General features: G+C 42.1%; 1 protein-coding gene across 3 annotated transcripts in view; it reads right to left on the bottom strand.

Moving 5' to 3' along the window:
- Window positions 1-2,489: 2,489 nt before the first annotated feature.
- The window catches only part of fam49al (family with sequence similarity 49 member A, like), a 32,244-nt gene continuing 17,065 nt past the window's right edge, over window positions 2,490-17,668 (bottom strand). For 2 of the 3 annotated variants that reach the window (XM_062410232.1, XM_062410230.1), the window contains exons 2-11: window positions 16,406-16,485; window positions 12,623-12,744; window positions 11,245-11,350; window positions 8,150-8,286; window positions 7,940-8,017; window positions 7,545-7,661; window positions 6,065-6,144; window positions 5,557-5,683; window positions 4,408-4,478; window positions 2,490-4,316 (exon numbers count right to left, since the gene is read on the bottom strand). In XM_062410232.1, the coding sequence (XP_062266216.1) occupies window positions 4,253-4,316; window positions 4,408-4,478; window positions 5,557-5,683; window positions 6,065-6,144; window positions 7,545-7,661; window positions 7,940-8,017; window positions 8,150-8,286; window positions 11,245-11,350; window positions 12,623-12,744; window positions 16,406-16,478 (975 nt within the window). In that variant the 5' untranslated portion in view covers window positions 16,479-16,485 and the 3' untranslated portion in view covers window positions 2,490-4,252. The remainder of the gene's footprint in view (window positions 4,317-4,407; window positions 4,479-5,556; window positions 5,684-6,064; window positions 6,145-7,544; window positions 7,662-7,939; window positions 8,018-8,149; window positions 8,287-11,244; window positions 11,351-12,622; window positions 12,745-16,405; window positions 16,486-17,668) is intronic. The other variant, XM_062410233.1, reaches the window with a different exon arrangement.

The following is a 17,668-nucleotide window of genomic DNA, read 5'->3' as shown; positions in this document are numbered from 1 at the left end:
AAATAAGAATCAGCTTCTGTGGCCCTCAGTGTCTGTCACTCCATGAGGTCACGATGGGTCACATGTCTGATTCGAATTTTCTCTTATTTTCATGTTTTCGATTACAGTTGATAAGCCCGTGTGGAACTGACCATTGTTGCGCCACTCTGCATTTGAAAGCCATGACGGAAGTAAAGCGAGATGTTGGTTCCTTATTTATTACATGACAGTTGGGGCCTCGGGTGCACATGCACGCGCACACAGTCCCTCTGTTATGAGATATCATTTTTGCGTACAATCTTTTTTTATTTACGTCCAAATCACTGTTTATTCAGGAGTCTGTGCCCCGACTGTACATACAGAAGCTTCCTTTTCTCCATACGATGCTATAGTATCTGCCTGCCTCTGTCTTTTTCCAGTTATAACTTCTGTCCGGCTCTCCTGTGTCCTCCTGCCCTACTTTCCGCCTTCCAGCCGTCGCACTGTACCGTGCAGCCGAGTGGACACAGGCCGCCTGCAGCTAATTCCACAGCCTCTTCACAGAATGTGCCCGTGACCGGCAGTAAACCTCAACAGCTCATATGAAAGTGATTAAACCTATCAGTGCTGTTTAACTATTAATCTTGTTTAGAACATCAGATGAATGCCGTCGTTTAATGATTTAATACTTATCATAATCAATATCTCCTGATCTCACGTGTCATCAGTTGCTTGGTGAGGTGCTTCTGTTTGGATCCAGACAGCGCACGTTACTGGAATGTACAGTATACTGTATTTCTTTAGGGGTTTGTTAAGCAGTCTTCTAAAAATTAAGCTTTTGCTGCCCCCTTGTGGTGATAACACGGGACATGCCTAGAGACAGCCGAACACGACACTATTTTTATTTTATTTATTATACATGTTTTGTGCAAAAATAATAGTGGCAATAATGATAAGGAAAATAATAATGCCAGAGGAAGTCATCCTCCCCTGAATCCACAAATCATGCAATAAAATAATATAATGACGTCAATGTTGTAAAACTCAGGACTGTGATACAAAGTGTGTTCATTTGTTACTGAATGCACATTTACTTAATGAACTCATACTTTTTTAATTTACTAATGATACTCGGACTGCGATGCCTTGTTATGGTAAATGATTTTTTTTTGTATTTATGTAGCACCTTTATAGTCTTGTCCTCCACTCAGTGATTTACAGCGCAAGCTGCATCGACCCGTTCACACATATTCATGCAGCACTTCTATAGACAGCTTTTCTTTTATTACACACTATTAATACATTGTACAGAGCTGGTAGAGGCAAGCTGGAGTTCAGTATCTTGTTTATTTCCAAATGCAAACTTGGATGTGGAGGGAATCGAACCACCGACCCTCTGCTCAGTGGACTACCCTCTCCCCCACAACCGCCCTTATCGTTACGCCTCTCTAATTCCTGTCTTTTTTTGGGCACCTTTTGTTAAAAGCATACATAGTTTTCTTTCATTTGTTATCTTCATACACCACCGAGGCAAAATTATTTTTATTGCACAATTCAAAGTGATTTACATTAAACTGAAAGCAACAGAAAGTAGCATTAAAAAGGAAATAATACATAGAAAATCAACTGTCCCTTTACCTTTATGTTTGCTTGTGACCGCTCATCACAAGCTGAACTATTTCTATTTCTATATTTTTATTATTTAATCAGAATAATGTAATTTCTTCATCGCCAATTCTTTTTTTGCTCACGTAGAAGACACACTGTCAAATATGTCAACTTAAAAAAGATGACATGTCTCAGGGGCTTTTGGTGATAAGAGCTAACGCCATGTTTTGACGTGCTGTAGACAAATATGTGACCTACGCAGTGGGATCTATATGTTTTCATCCTGCCTCCTACCTGCTTTACCCCCCCCCCCCCACGCTCCTGGGTATGGGACATTATTTGTGGGGTTGGCAGTGTGTCGCTCTTCATTTTTAGGACATTCACTGTAACAATATGAATGGTAATTACAACAGATTTGAACGATTACTAACATTATGCATCTTACTAACATTTTGCTTGGATGTAACTGAGCTGGAGCCACCATGGTCCTCCACCTCACTAATGACAACTCCTTCACTTTTCGAGAGCCCTCCACGGCAGAGGGCCTGACGATTTCTGTGTCTCTGGTCGAGCTCCATTTCCACATGCAGCCCCCCCCCCCCCCCCTCTCAGTTTCACTTAAACTCACCAACAGGTGGTTCAAGAGGAATGTTGAGCTCAGGGAGCGAAAGCAAGAAAGCTTGTTCTTTAAATGAAAACCACTCAACAGAATTAATCCCCATGTGTGACAGCAGAGGGCGCTGTTGCACACTAAAAGTTTCAGAGCGTTGCTTTAAACGTTGGTTTAATGCCAAACATAACAGCTTTATGAATAATAAAGAGACGTTTATAAACGGCTATAGATACACAACATCGGTGGTTAATGTAATAAATGACAAGTTTATTGTTGCACAAAATGTACAAAATAACAAGCAAATGGACAGCCCCCACCCACCCCTCAGCGTCCCTCCCCTCCCTCCGGTTCTTTCGCCATAATGAAGCTGAAGTTCTGAAACCTATGACTACGGCAAGTCCGATGGTCCAAGCCAAACGCATGGTAATTCTGAGAGACAACACATACCCAATTTCAGCATCACTGAACAATTAAAAATGAATAAAAACACCTTATTTACACATTTCTGTCAGAACTTTTACAACATGCCATCTATATATTTATACAGAATATGCTTGTGCACATACCCCTGTATAGAAAATATATTATAAGATCAAATGAAATTAGACTAAGGGCTATAGACATCCAAAGTACAGCACTTCATTTTTAATCTCCCTTTGAGTCTTTTTTGATTCTCCTTTTTTGATTTCCCCACTTATTCAACAACTTCATCGACCTCGTACAAAACAAAAGAACTCTAGTTGTATGCAGATGTTTGTCGTGTTTTTCCTCGAGGACCCGCGCTGACCATGGAGATGCCCGTTGAGAAAAAGCCTCACATATTTACACGGTGAACACTCGGGTATCTCTCCTGAAAGGCGTGTGTGCAAATTTTGAGCACCACCTTCTGATTTGTGTAATTCTATCATTCTAATCATGATGATGATCTGTGATGTTTTTTCAGTTTTGTTCAAGACTCCATCCCCCTCTCAACCCCACCTCCTCCAGCCTTGGAGTGATGATGTATTTCGAGCGTGAACCAGTCAGCTTTGGCACTGGGTGAAGAAGCACGTGTGCTAGAATGACTTACATGATTCCTTCTCAGTTTTGTCCCAGTTTGTGCACTAAGGTGAAACCACAGAAAAGCTGAGAAGCTCATCCACTGATATTAGAACATGAGTTTCTACATATTAATGCAAACAGGAAGAAGAAGACACCCTTTGTTTTCCTGCTAAGTGAGATCTAACAAAGCTCTGACTGTGATATCTAAACCACATTAGCACCATGGAGAGAAAGAGAGAGGGTGAACAATGTTCAAGTAAAGCCAGAGGACTTGTGAGAAGAGTCCTCTGGTGGAAAAGAAACACGTGGAGGGATCGATCGGGTGGGCGGAGGGGGTGATGGGTACTGGGGGAACAAAATGTGGTTGAAATAAAAGCATCCTAAAAAAACACGTGTGCCTCCTCTCCTTCAGCTGCACCGATGTAGAAAAGAAAAGAAAACGGGTGGAAGCAAATCTCCGGAGTCGTGTCTCCATCATATTGCCTCTCTGGGTGGAGATCGGTGCGGCTGAAGGATGCCGGCAAATCTGAGCGTGTGAGGGGGGGGGGGCCCTGGGGAAAGTCTGCAGGAACCAGTGTGGGACCAGATTTCGGGGGGGAGGGAGGAGATGGCGTTGTTTTCAAAGTGTGTGCAAAAATACTTGTCAGACTACCGTTGGAACATGAACCCTTTTTTTTTTGTACATTATCACTTAACTTCAAGTTCTGACCTTACATTTTTTTCCCAATATAGCTTCTTCTTTAAACTACCTATTTTTCATCTGCTGCGTGTGTTTCACTTGTTTTAATATATATCTATATTTTCTTTTCTGGCTTTTTTCTCTTTTCTTACTTTACAAAATGAGAGACAGAATGATGGACAGCTGACAATATATATAATTACTTTCCTCTTCCTATTATCATCAGGTTGCTTTGTTCATTGTAAACAAACAGGTTCATCAGCCACTGGTGTTTGTTTCCTCCTCCTCCTCTTCTTCTTCTTCCTTCTCCAAGTGCACACCTTCCCTCTCGCCCTCGCTCTCTCCTCCTCTGCTCATTGCAGGAGGGCCCTGATTTGTTTGGAGGTGCTGTCATCATTTAGATGCCGTGTTGTGTACCTGCAGAAGGAGAAAAAGAGAGACGGGGTGAAATCAGGAATGCCTTTTTACAAATCCCAGTGTGTTTCTTCTCTGTCACATTCATACACACCTCAGCGCGTTCAGAAGTCCCTCCACACTGTTGGACGGTTGCTCTTTCAGCACCTTGATGCAGCCCTTCATCTGCCACGCACAGGGACAACACAGGGAGTTAGAGAAAGGTCAGCGGGCTCAGATCCACCTCATCCCCTGCTGCTGCTGCTGCTGCTGCTGCAGCCAAACCCACACTCGGAAACTAGAAATCTACACAACCAATGTGATGTTGAACCTGTATCATACAGACTTTATAAGGTTATATGGTTCATAAACCTCTGGGACTTATGACTGTGTAAACGTCTACCTTTGTGTGGATAGGAGTTTAGAGAAATTTAATCAAAAAGCGATTTTCAATGAGGTGATTTCGTCACAGTTTATTTGTCGGCGGGATTACACAAAAATTACTTAGATGCATTTCTATGAAACTTGGAACATGAAGTATAAGAGAATCGTAAAATGTTGACACAGATTTACTGTGAGACGTTTTTGACTCAACATTTTTAAAGCTTGAGAAGGTGAATTTATTTGTGTTTTCCCCTAAAGAAACAATATATTCAATGATCTTGTGACATCTTTTTGGGTCTCGTCCCACCGGGTTATACCGATGTATGAATAATAATATATTATAGCATTTTTGTATAATTTGAAAACCCAAACATCTGCACAGACACCAAGCAGACTAATAAAAGCCTTGTGTTGGCTTAGCAGATTCTAAAAGCAGAACAAGGCGGCTCAGCTGACTCTAATGTGAGATCATCTAGCACCACACTGTGATGGACTATTGGATAGAAATCAATTAATGATAACACATCGTGAAATGATATGGAGGGTTGGAGCATGACTGGTGAAAGAACCCATATGATTTTAGTCGTGATCAAGGATTCTTTAAGGTTCCTTTACCATTGAGAGATAGGTTGTCCTCAAAGAATAATTCATGGGTCTTGATGTTAAAATCAGGCACAGCTATTCATGTGTTTTTGTCGCAATTTGATTTAGATCCAAATAAAAAGTCGGGCTTGGCGGCGGTATCGGCTCTCTGTCTGCTCTTCTAGTGTTTCGTTTATAGTTGTGTTTATAAGGATGTGTTTAACAGTGTTGGTCCAGTTTTCTGGACTCGGTTCATGAACAAGAAACCTGCAATCAATGATTATTTGTGTTTACTCACATCAATTTTGGAGGTCTTGGCAAAAGCTCCGACAGGGTGAACGTGATCGTAGAGGATGATGACACCGACCATCACCCTCATACAGAACAGCATGGTGTCTGTGTTGGTGAACCGACAGCGGTACTCCCTGAGAGACACACACACACACACACACACACACACACACACACACACACACACAGACAAGAGGAGAGATTGAGGAGAAATTAGAAACACAATGCGACCAGAGAACAAGCTGAGTAAAAATAGCTGCTATTGTTGAAAGCACTTAGTGATGGCCTCGCCAAGTTGCTTCTGACGTGTTCACATGGAGAAATCTAGTGTGAAAGGATTTAGTGTGAATTGTTTTATTAAGTGAATCAGCGTTGAATCAGTGTCTGAAACTTGAGAGGGCATCTTTTGTCTTCACTTTGAAAGGACTTGTTAATTACGACTCTTGACCTTTCGAGAAAATGATGTGGAGAAGAAGAGATGGATGGAAAGAAGGGATGGTGTGGAGAGTACTTACGGAGTCTCCAGCATGACACGACACACACAGGCCATGGTGCTCAGACAGTCAGTGGTGTCCTCTATGGGCAAGGTCTTATTCTGAAGGTTAGGGAGAAACAAATAAGGAATTAGCACAAATCAAAAAAGCCTTTCTATCGCGTCACTGAGAATGTCCACCAATTATTATTACCACTAGGTGGAGACAAAGCTCAAATGCAGAGGTCAGTAACAGCACCAGGACATGAGAGTGACTTTGCTAAAAGGCAATAATGAACAGCATGTCCTCTACATTTTGCATAAGTTCCAGGAGTATTTCTCAAACACCAGAACCATCAGAAATCACTGAGGTGTGAAGCCAGGATCAGACTGCTGCCTCCACACTAAAATACTGTTGTGACAGCAGGGGGAAGCAGAAGTTTTCTCTCTACGCTGCAGCACTTGAGTTGATGACTTACCACGGATTATAAACTGACTAAACACTATAATACATGATACATCCATGCCGCTGAGAAAGGTGCAAATAATAATGTAGCATACCTTTTTGAACTATTTGCACTCGTCTAACTCTCTTGGCATTTGTTACAGGAAGTCTCTGCATTGACCGGCAAACGGTAAACATGATCAATAATGATATTATATTGCAATATCCTGGGTATTTTCAACAGCACCAACTCAGCTGGATTTTTATTTATTAGAACAGATTCAAAACTTTAAATATTATTCACTATTGGTGCTATATAACACCCAACAGCAACTGCTTCAATGACTGTAATTGAAGAGAATAACTAATTTAGAACCAACTCACAGCTTCGTCCCAGGGTGTAGTGGGAGGCCCCACCCATCTACCCCCAACATGCTACGTTGTTGTTCAATCATCGTTCTAATTATTAGTGATCGGTCCTCGATTAAGGTTTGATTCCACTACACATTGTCTTTTTGCAATTCGGTGCAGATTTCTGGGTATGTTTGATAAACTCCACATTAAACCTGTGATTCTGAATTCTGCCAAATGGTGAAGTATTATTTTTCAGCAGCAGTGGAATGTAACTAAGTACATTTGATAACTACAGAATATAATGTGAGTATTTATATTTTAATGCGCAATAACATACATAATGTAGTTTATGAACCACAATAAGAAAAAGACTCAATAGTCTGTAAAATGGATCAAATGAGCTCCACCTTAACCATCTACAGGTGTAAATTTACTCTAAAACACTTGAATGCAGCAGTAGTAATAATATCATATATAAAAATTGTTTAGCATGAATAGGATGTTTTTCTTTACTTTTAGTACTTCTGCCATCGATACTAATAGGAACGAACATTTTGCTGATAATATTTAAATACGTCACATTTCCTGTGTTCTGAGTGTTCTACCTTGTGGCACTGTTACTTTGACTTAGGTAAACAATTCTTCAGAATCTTTTTTCTGTGACATTATCAAAAACTTTGGTCAGTTTTGACTCAGAACACCAGCGGGCTTTAGTCTAACTCACCTCTGAGACAAACTTGGTGGTGGCGTTGCTCAGAGTCTTCAGCATTGGCGTCGCTTCGGCGTAGAACAGGGACATCCGATTGGCCATCTCGTTGTTAACCTCGTTCTCGGCTTCCAGCTGTGAGCCAATGGAAAAACGGCAATGGATATCATAACTAATGTTATCCAGCTGGTTAAATACAGAGTGTAATGATGGAAATAATATATATATATATATATAATATATTGACTACACATGTCTTTGGGTTGTTGGGAGGACAACAGAGGAGGAACAGAGACACTTCCTCTGGGGTCATGAATGATTAAAGAGAGAAAGTGAAGCCACGCTGCTTTGACTCAACACTTCATCATGTGCAACAAAACCAGCCTGATGCGTGTTTTCTGCGCGGACCTCACCTGCTGGTTGTTCAGCCGGTTCCTGCTGATGGTCCTCCTGTAGTAGCTGAAGTCATTCTGAATGGCAGGGTTTGTCATCTGTGTGGTGGGAGAAGAGCTGGTTTATGTTTTCATCACGGATCCATTGAAAGAATCTATCGATTCGACTGTCGGTGCAGTGAAGGTCAGACAGAGAGGGCTGTAATTAGAGCAGAAATCGTTCCCCTTCACCTTTAGTTCATCGAAGCTGAGCGTAAAGTGAAGGATCTCAGCAAACTGTTTGGCCAGGGCCTGCTCTCTCTCCAGGTGCTGCATGGGAGCGTAGGGCGGGCTCGTCAGCGCCTCCAGCAGGCTCCGCAGGGCATTCTCTGCAAAGACATCCCTACATTATTATAGGAGAAATGGATGAATTCACTTCACCTCCAGATTAATACCTGTCGGGCTTTTCTTTCTACTCAGCACTTTGAAAGCACAGTGGGATCTGGCTTCAGGCAGAATAATCGACCTTTGGACGCCCCATTGAAAACAGGGTTTAGGTTTTAAGTCTGAGCCTTTGTGAGGTAATGTTTGAGGTGACCAGATGTTTGGCAGGAGAGCTGGCATAGCTCTACAGAGAAGCGCAGGGATTTTAGTGTTCCCTTAAAATGGTCCGTTTATATTTAGTGCTTTTCTAGTCATGCTGATCATTATATGTCCTATTCTGTGTGCAGCCCTTTCTCTCACACATCAATCAGACACTGTACAGCTGTCAGGGGCTATCTAGGGTTCAGTGTCTTGCCCAAGGACACTTCGGCGGAATGATGGAGCCGAGGATCAAACCACTGACTTTCTTGTCGCTGTACCTCTTCAGCCATAGCTGCCTGGTTTAGCACTAGTCCCTTATAAAACTGTTAAACTAGAAGGATTGAAATGAATGTATCATAACATCAAGCATGAGTTATTCTTTTTAATTTCCTATTCAAACCTAGCCCCTACATTGCCCAGAATGCAATTTACCACTATCAGTTCAATTGAAGATACATAATGTAGTCTATAATAATAATGTAGCCTCAAACCACCAGCCCTGACCATGGGCTGAGGAGGGAGCTCCAGAGGTCTGATCAGGTCACTTTTGTTTAACTCCACACCCGCAGATTATTTGTCTCCCTTTCAGACTCGTACTGTCTCTGCCAACCTACTTTAGGGATTTCCCTCTGGAGCCATAAAGGCCTTTCTATTTTTAATTCCCAAATATGCAGCATTAGCCCTGCTAATGCTGCATTTATTTATTTATTATTTAGCACCGTCATCAGGCCCAAATTGTAGTTTCAGTCATAGTTCAATATTATGGCTTGTGCCTGCAGAACTAATGACTCTGCTCAGCCTCAGTTATACTCTGTCTTTAGTGCTGATTAGCAAGCGCTAACACATAAATTAAGAACGTGAACATGGTAAACACTGTTCCTAATAAAAATGCTAATATTGTCCTTGAGCAGCGACCATCTTAGCATTTAGGTCAATGCACTGCAGTGACTATAACCAAAACTTCACAGAGCTTCATATATGCAGCTGCTGTACACTCTCAAGAAGTTGTCTTCTTGCAGAACTTAACTTGCACATTAAAAAGTAGAGAGGACTTTAATGTGTGAACTCTGTGTCCTGGTTTGACTGTGCTGAGCCCAGAGGGTTTGACCTTTTCTAAGGTTCTGCACTGCAGCTGCACTCTTTTTGCCCTCATGACCACAGGCGTTAACGATATAAATTTCCCTCTACGAGACAAACTAAATGAAGTAAATTTTCGTGTTTCTCCACAGAGATCACATCATCCTACAGCCTGAGCGTCCTTGTGGCCGCTGTATCTGTGACCATACGTATCCCCTGTGTCACACATGCTACTGCCTTTTTCCTTTGCCTTGTAGCCTCTAACAAATCAGACACCATCCAGATCTGGGCGTCGGAGGCCGAGTGTAGTATTGATGCCTCAGAAGAACAGTCTCCAGAGGCTCCATCCGTTCCTCGGCATTAAAAATGCATACGGTCCTTCTATAAATACAGCACACAAGTGTTTCATGTGAAGGGCCTGGACTGAAACCCCACTCCCCCTCCTGCTGTTTGCACAGAGGGTACAGTCCCTACACTGAGCACTGATTCCTGAGGGTACGTGCTGACAGTCTGCAGCTGTTTGTTTTCTGTGCAGGTGAACCCTTAAACTTCATAAGCCCATTTTGGTCAAACACATAAATCCAAAAAATCTGGTTCGTAAACTAGCAACCAATTACAGAAGGGATGATCAGGTCAGGTCTTGAAGATTTGGTCCAGAGGGGGGGGACGTCCACAAGCTATCTGTTGAACTGTATCTCATACACATTAGCGCTGGTACATTATCATCAATTATTAGTCAGCCCTCGCTGTGTGGTAAGCTGAGAACACCATGTCCATGAGATCCAAGTGTTATTGGAAGGCAGAGCAGAGGCGGCAGCCCAACTCTGTTTCTCTGCACACATTTCTCTCTCTCTCTTCATACTCGGTGTCTCTATCTGTACCACTGTTTCCGTAGCAACGGCTGCCTGGCTGCTGGGTCAGGATGCTGCAGAGATGGCTGTGAGGACATCATAGTGTGTGTGTGTGTGTGTGTGTGTGTGTGAGCGCGTGCGCGTGTGCGTGTGCGCGTGCGCTTGTGTGTGTGTGTGTGTGTGTGTGTATGTGCGTGTGTGTATGTGCGTGTGTGGGTGTTAAAGACTGCTGCTGTATGTAAATCACAGTGGTGGTAGGAGATCTGTATTTATTACAGCTTGTAATGATTAAATACCTGTTTTCATTAGTATGAGATGAACCTTAGGTTCAGTGGATGTGCGATGCGTTCACTGTCACTCTCTTTTACTTGTTTATGTCAGTGTTATATACAGTGCATGTCACACGTGTCACGTCCTTTAACTGTTAATTACTTGTCAAAACAATAGATAGTGATTCAAGTGGTGAACAAGCCAACCTTCACATCTCATGTACAACAAATGCAAAATAATATAATTTCATATGTTTCTGATGCACAATGTGACAAAACCATAGAAAGATAATAGAACGCAAAAAAAGCTCCTCACCTAAGAGGCATGGATGTTAGTGACTCTCTTTCGTTCAATGCTTTCACCTTTTAAGCAGTAGCAACGCACCACAGAAAGCCACAATGAAGGCCTTGCTTCTATGCTCACCAACTGGCTAAAATTAGTCCTTGGCTGTACCTGCTTCAAGCTATAATATCAGCTCCTATTGGACGTCCACTATGCCCACCAGAGATTGTGTTACATCACCAGTAACCGTTCTATATGTGTATGTGTGAAAGCCATGCTCACCCAGTCGGAGGGAGAACTCGTAGAACCTCTTCAGCTTGGCCACCAGGGGGCAGACTGCGTTCCAGGCCTTCTCCTGCAGCGCAAGGTCACCTGGGTTCTGGATGGCCTGCAGAAACACAGATGTTACTTTGCAAAAGTGTTTTTAAATCTCGCCATCTCTTTTTTCTCCACCTCGCCCCTTCTTAAAGGACATCTTCACTTTGGTCAAAACATTTTCTCCTCATTCAAGTTTAACGACACTCCTGTACTGAAGCGATTTCAGTTGGGGTCTCATAGCATCTTGACATTTAAAAGTTTTACAAGGTTATGTTTACCACAGACTAGAGCAATCTCAATATAATATAATAAAAAACTAATAATACTGCTATTACCAATAATAACAATGATAATATCGTTATATCTCACTTCCTTTAAAGTAGTAAAAGTAACAATGAAATACATAAAATATGAGACAGTAATCTAACCGTGACCTCCCAATACAATAATAAATACTAGAATTAGGTAAAGTCAGGGAATGTGGTGCCAAAGGTTACGTTTTAAGTTTTGATTTAAAGGCTGCTACAGCCTCAGACTAAAGGCTCTATAGTCCTAGGAACTAGGGACACCGAAACTAAAGGTTCCTAGTAAGCAAAGTTCACCTGTGTTTCCACAGCGTTCTAAAGACCAGAGGAGAGTAGCAAATTAGCCTGCTGATGTATGAACAACTGACAGCCACAACAAGTTGTTCCACTCTTCTGTCATCTAAGTCATCAGTCCATCTATCATGAAATGAATGTATACAGGCCTTTCCAATTGTTTAGCGCTGCAAGCCCCACCCCGAAGGGTCCTTATTCAAAAGTACCACCTGCAAGATTCCCCCTGAACTTAATTTAGACCTTGGTCCCTGTGGCGGAAACAAAGAGTTCCTGCTAAAGTTCCTATAGTTCCTGGAGGTGAAAACACAGCCACGGTTAAGAGGATAACACTTCTATTAGGAAACGCTTCCCGAGTCCTCAGGGTTAGGAAGCAAGGAGAGGAAACGATTCAGCACTATTTTCTAACAAGTACAGCACTGCTGAGCAATCTTCCATGATCCTTACTGCAGAGGGGAACTGAAATCTGAACGTGCTATACTGTAAGTGGTGGTCAGGATCAGCACAGCAGCTTTCGAATGGACTATATGTCTGTGCCCAGTGTAACACTAGCACTAAAACAACACGTTTGATGCAATGTTTCTGTGGAAAAAAAAAATACTTTCACACATTTCTGTCAGTTCCTGTATTTAGTGCCCACTGCGCGGTGCATGACGGTCGAGCAACGTGAATCACACACAAGTGTTACTTTTCTGTACTTTCGACACTTGAGTGAATCTCTGCACTTATGACTGCTCGCTGCTCACTTCTCGTATCTCCTGGCCCGCGCCGTTATAGGACTGCAGCTCGGCCAGGATCCCATGAGCCTCCTCCAGCACAGCGCTGACCTGGTTCCACACGGCTGTCTCTGCCTCCGTGGGCTGGGCATCTGGGAGGAAGGAGGGAAGGAAAATACAGAGGGAACGAAAGAGGAACAGGGCGGGAAAGGGAGGGAAGTGAAAGTGGGATGTGGAAATGGTAAAATTGACGAGAGGGGGTAGACAGAGGAGGGAAAGATGGCGGGGAGGGCAGTGAAGGCGGAAATGAGAAAGGGGGGAAAAAATGCGAGAAGGTGGTTAATGATGAAGGAAGAGGTGAAAAGATAATATCCTAGAGGACCAGATAAAAACCTGAGATAAGTGATGACTCAGCACATGGCTGCAATAAAAATGAAACAAACCTAGAAGAAATGGCTGCATCTCATAGTTTTTTAGCGGAGGTTGCAGCTGAACATGTCCAGGGCAAAAATCTGGATGAATGATCTAATTCATCAGTTACATCAAGAGACCCACAAGTCACACTCTGGCACACAGCGAGGTTTATATTGGAGCGCGTGGTCCCGGAATAATGACCAGAAGAGGACAAGTTTCACTTTCACTTCAGGTAATCACTTGAAAGAGGATGTGGCCACTAATAGTTTCACATTCGAATGGTTTCAGGTGTGGTGGAAGTGTCTGCACCACTTGCACAATGTGTCTGACTCCGTAATCGTCCCTAATGTCCATTCACTAGAGATTTATTCAGGCCTGGGTGGAAATATTTGTCCCATCTGATTCATGTAATAGTCTTATCCATCTTTTTCTCACTTTATATCCCCCCCCCCCCCCCCACGCTCTACCATGAATGAATAATAAATGAAAAATAGAGAGACGGGTTTTATTGCCCTTGAGCTTTAAATTGTGAGAAATGTTAAAACAAACAAGCAGCAGGGAGGACAACCGCTGGGCATACTTGCTCTTTCTCTTTGTCTGTTTCGCATGTAGACACCGAGCAGTACGTGTACTGTAAACTCAGTGTATTTAGCCGCGGGACACCTCCCAGTCACAGCTCTGCGTTGTTTGCCCATGTGGTGCGTTGCATTCTTATGCAGGAGGGACTAAGTGTGAAAAGGAGACAATTTCTGAAGTGTCAGAATCATCGCCAATGTCCTTCTCTTTCTTTTCTTTTCGAACGACACTCACCAACCTGGATGTGTGAGTGGGAGTGTTTCCATGGAGTGGTTCCCATGGTACCACGTGAAGAGGTAGTAATCATGGAATATTTGCTAACCCACCTGCAATAACAGGCACAGCAGGCATTACTATTACTATTAGTAGTAATGGCTTCTCACTAATGCTTCCCCTGCATTATTCTGGTTAACAAGGAGTAGATGGCTACATGTTTTCTTTAATGGATGATAATTAAAGGAAGCTGTGGAACATTTATTTTGAAAGAAATTATCATATCAGCATGTAAATTATGCTGTTTTAAAGAAAATAGGTCACTTTCTTGTCGAAGTTTTATCTGATCTCTGAATAAGAGCATTTAGGCAGATGATCCAGCAGATGACCCAGCATGAAAACTGAAGAACTTGTGCCAGACAGGTTTTAATGAGGTTTAGTTGCTCCATTATGATTTGGCTGTGTGCAGAGACCCCTCACAGTTTGTCTCAAATGTTAAAGACATGCAGCCATTTTTTTAATCTTGTTCACATTCAATAAACTACATAAAACGTGTTTATTTGATAGATTGAGGTGGATTTTAAACTCTTTGGACAGAGCCATGCAAGACGCACTGGTCTCGGCTGAAATCTCATTGGTCCCTGAAATGCCCCTGACCTGTCAGAAGTCTTTATTTTCAAAAACTAACTAGTCACTTACTAACAATAATAACAATGAATATGACCATTTGTTAAGACCTTTTATTTTCTAAGCATTTTTTAGGTTCAAAATGTGCTTGAACAGGAAACGTTCTTTCAAATGATGTGTGGCTTAGATTTAAAGCTGTAGCGCCAACAGTAAACAAGGAATGACCGAAGTTTGCACCTTACTGAATCAGGAATTCGGCATGAATGTTGGACATATAATCGGCCCCTTTGCGTAAATTGTGGCGCCCATACCCCTGATTTGGAGAAATCCTATCCTCCACTGTCAGGATACTGATCCCTCACAGGGTTTAAACATCATATAAGGTTTCTGACATTCACCCACAAATAGCTACATGAGAACTCAGCGTGGAGGTTGACCCAAACTTTGAGCTGTGTGACAGAGTTGACAGTGTGACATGTGTCTCTGGGCTGAGAGGGAGAGCTTACAGATGGTTCGACACCGGGCAGGGAGGGACTGAAGGAGGAGGGGTGGGGGCCGAGTCTGACACATTGCTTTTGAACACATGTGAAAATCCCAGGCATATTAAATGAGGGCGAAATTCAACCAATTTGACAGCTGATGTCTGTTTCCAGGAGTGAGCCCTCCCTCTCTGTACCGTACCGTGGAGTCAGTAAAAGGAGGCGGAGGAGGCCAGCTGTTAAAGAGGGAAAGTGCTTGAGGAGGGGAAGAACATCTCGGGATAAAATGCAAAATATCTCCTTCTTAACATTTAATTTAGTCGTTTCAGAATCAGTCTTGAAATCTTCTTCGGGAGTATTGCTTTAAGTCTAGTAGCAGCACTCTGTTTAGTGCCAATTAGCAAATATTAGCATGCTAGCCCAATTAACGAATAGGGGGAACATGTTCAGCTACAGACTGTATATACAGATGGGTGACATGATCCAGAAGTGAAGCCAAAGCGTCCCAATAGCCACCTGAGGGCTGGCCACGATGTTGTAATCATAAACCCTGCCTTCTCCATGTTACCACATGGGACTTGGACCAAAACAAAAGTCAATTGACAAGTAAAATATGGCTTCTGTCACTTTAGGTAGTTCATGTTTGTCAAAGTGTCAATTTTTGGAGTAAGTTGGGTTTTTTGGTCAAGTGCGTGTATATTCTTATCAGTAGGTGGAAGTGGTGACACGTCATCCATCTTTGTTTACAGTCTGACATTTTAGTAAACATTAGCATTTGAGCTCTTTCATAACAAGCATGGTTGCATGCTGACGTTGGCATTGAGCCCAAAGCAATGCTGTGCTGGACCACAGTAGAGTCTTATAGAGGTTGTTGCTTAAAGATTTCAATACTGTTGAATGACTGGTTAAGATGGACACACTGCGAAGATCTAGTTCTCCGGGAAATGAGAAGAAGGAGGAAATAGAGGTGGTTTTATTCACCAACCTCTCAATCTCTCTTTCACACACATTATCCAGTGCTGCACTCGCACACACATTCTCACAGACACATTGGGTCACACAATATAGGATGAGGAGTTGAGGAGGCTGTGGGATGACGATGGACTTTTTGTTGGCCATAGTCATCCCTGAGCAACAGGAACCAACAGAGAACTGGCATTCACTGTTTATTTCCCCCCAGCTTTTGTAGCTCAGGAGACGAGATCAAAGCATTAACGTTGTCGTTGTGCCACAGCGTCAACAGCCATTGTGCGTCTGTCTGATTCAAATAAGATGTGGCTCGTGTGAATAAGACCCTTCAGGAAGAAGCTCAAAGTTTTTCGAATGCCAGTCTCTGGAGCATGATTCACAACACAAAGGAGGAGAAGGGAAAAGCGTAAAAAAGCATGTAATGATGGCACAATGGTCGGCTAAGATCGATGGAATGAGAAGGGAGGAGAAAAAAAAGGCAAAAGCAACACAGAGAAAGGGATAACTCAAAAAAATAAGAAGCGGATGGTCTCACGTTCAAAGTCAAGGAAAACTATCGGGCCATGCTCAAGTTCGGCGCAAGCCAGCACTTTCAGGAGGTTTCCCATGAGCCCCCTGGAACAGAGAGAGGGGAGAATACTGTGGGTGATGAGGGGACAGGTGTCGGGGGGGGGGGGGGGTTGTGCGCACGTGGGTGTATGTGTGTGAGTGTGGGAGCTGAGTGTGTGTGTGGTGGTGGTGGTGAAGGTGTCATGGTGGTGGCTGGATGAGAGGGGGGGGGTTGCTGGAAAGGCATGGAAGTATGTCCTGGGTGAAGAATGGCCACATGAACACAGAGCCTCTGTAATCCCACTCTTACAGTATTGATTATTGGATTTGAACTGGAACCGGTCATGATGCTGTTGCATTAATGCGAGTAGTCCTCAAGTTTAAAGATCAGAATGTGGATGTGGAATCAAAATCTTATTTTCAAATGTATAGTTTTGTGTCAAAATAAGTATTTGAAATTATTTACTGATTTCTGAACTAAAATCATTAAATTATACTTTTTTTCTTAAGAACTGAATGTAATCTTCAAAGATAAAAAAAGAGATTCAATAAAAATATATAAATAATATAAATTCAAATTCTTTTAAAAAGCATTTTGACAAATTTTGTTTAAAGAAATTATAAACCCTGAACAATATTCATCATTTTCTGGGGGAAATGTTATTTATTATATTATTTACAACATCTAATATGATATATTATGTTACAGCATCATTTAGACAGCGGGGTAATTAAATCATTTGAAATTTAAACCAAAACAGCATTAAAATACCTTTATTTAAACTTTTTAAATAAAGTTCCTGATTGAATTTGAGTAACCCAACTCGGGGCAGGTGTTTACCCTCACAGGTTCTGTGATAGGGAAAACTTAAAACACTGTATTTTTATTGTAGGTTTCACTATGGGAGATGGTGGATAACACAGAAACATATTAAATATCGTAAATTACCTCACTACTAAATTGAATCAAAGTCAGAAACAGTATTGGCAGATAATATATCAATCTGTTGAAACTTTCTTCTTTCTGTGACGTTATTTAAGGACATCGTTGATTCAGAGACAACTGCTAAATTTACTCTTCTCCGAAAACAGAACTGGTTTTGATTCATACTGATGCTTGTTTAGAAAAAACTCACTGCATTTACGCATCATTTTATTTGAACCAACACACCCTTTATATTTCTGTTATATCACAGGTTATTAGATAGAGTACCTTTTTAATAGAGAGTGGGACTAGAGAGCGACTGAT

This window comes from Platichthys flesus, chromosome 17 (genome assembly GCF_949316205.1).
Source record: "Platichthys flesus chromosome 17, fPlaFle2.1, whole genome shotgun sequence".
Classification (NCBI taxonomy): Eukaryota; Metazoa; Chordata; class Actinopteri; order Pleuronectiformes; family Pleuronectidae; genus Platichthys; species Platichthys flesus.
This window is presented reverse-complemented; position numbering and strand designations above follow the sequence as displayed.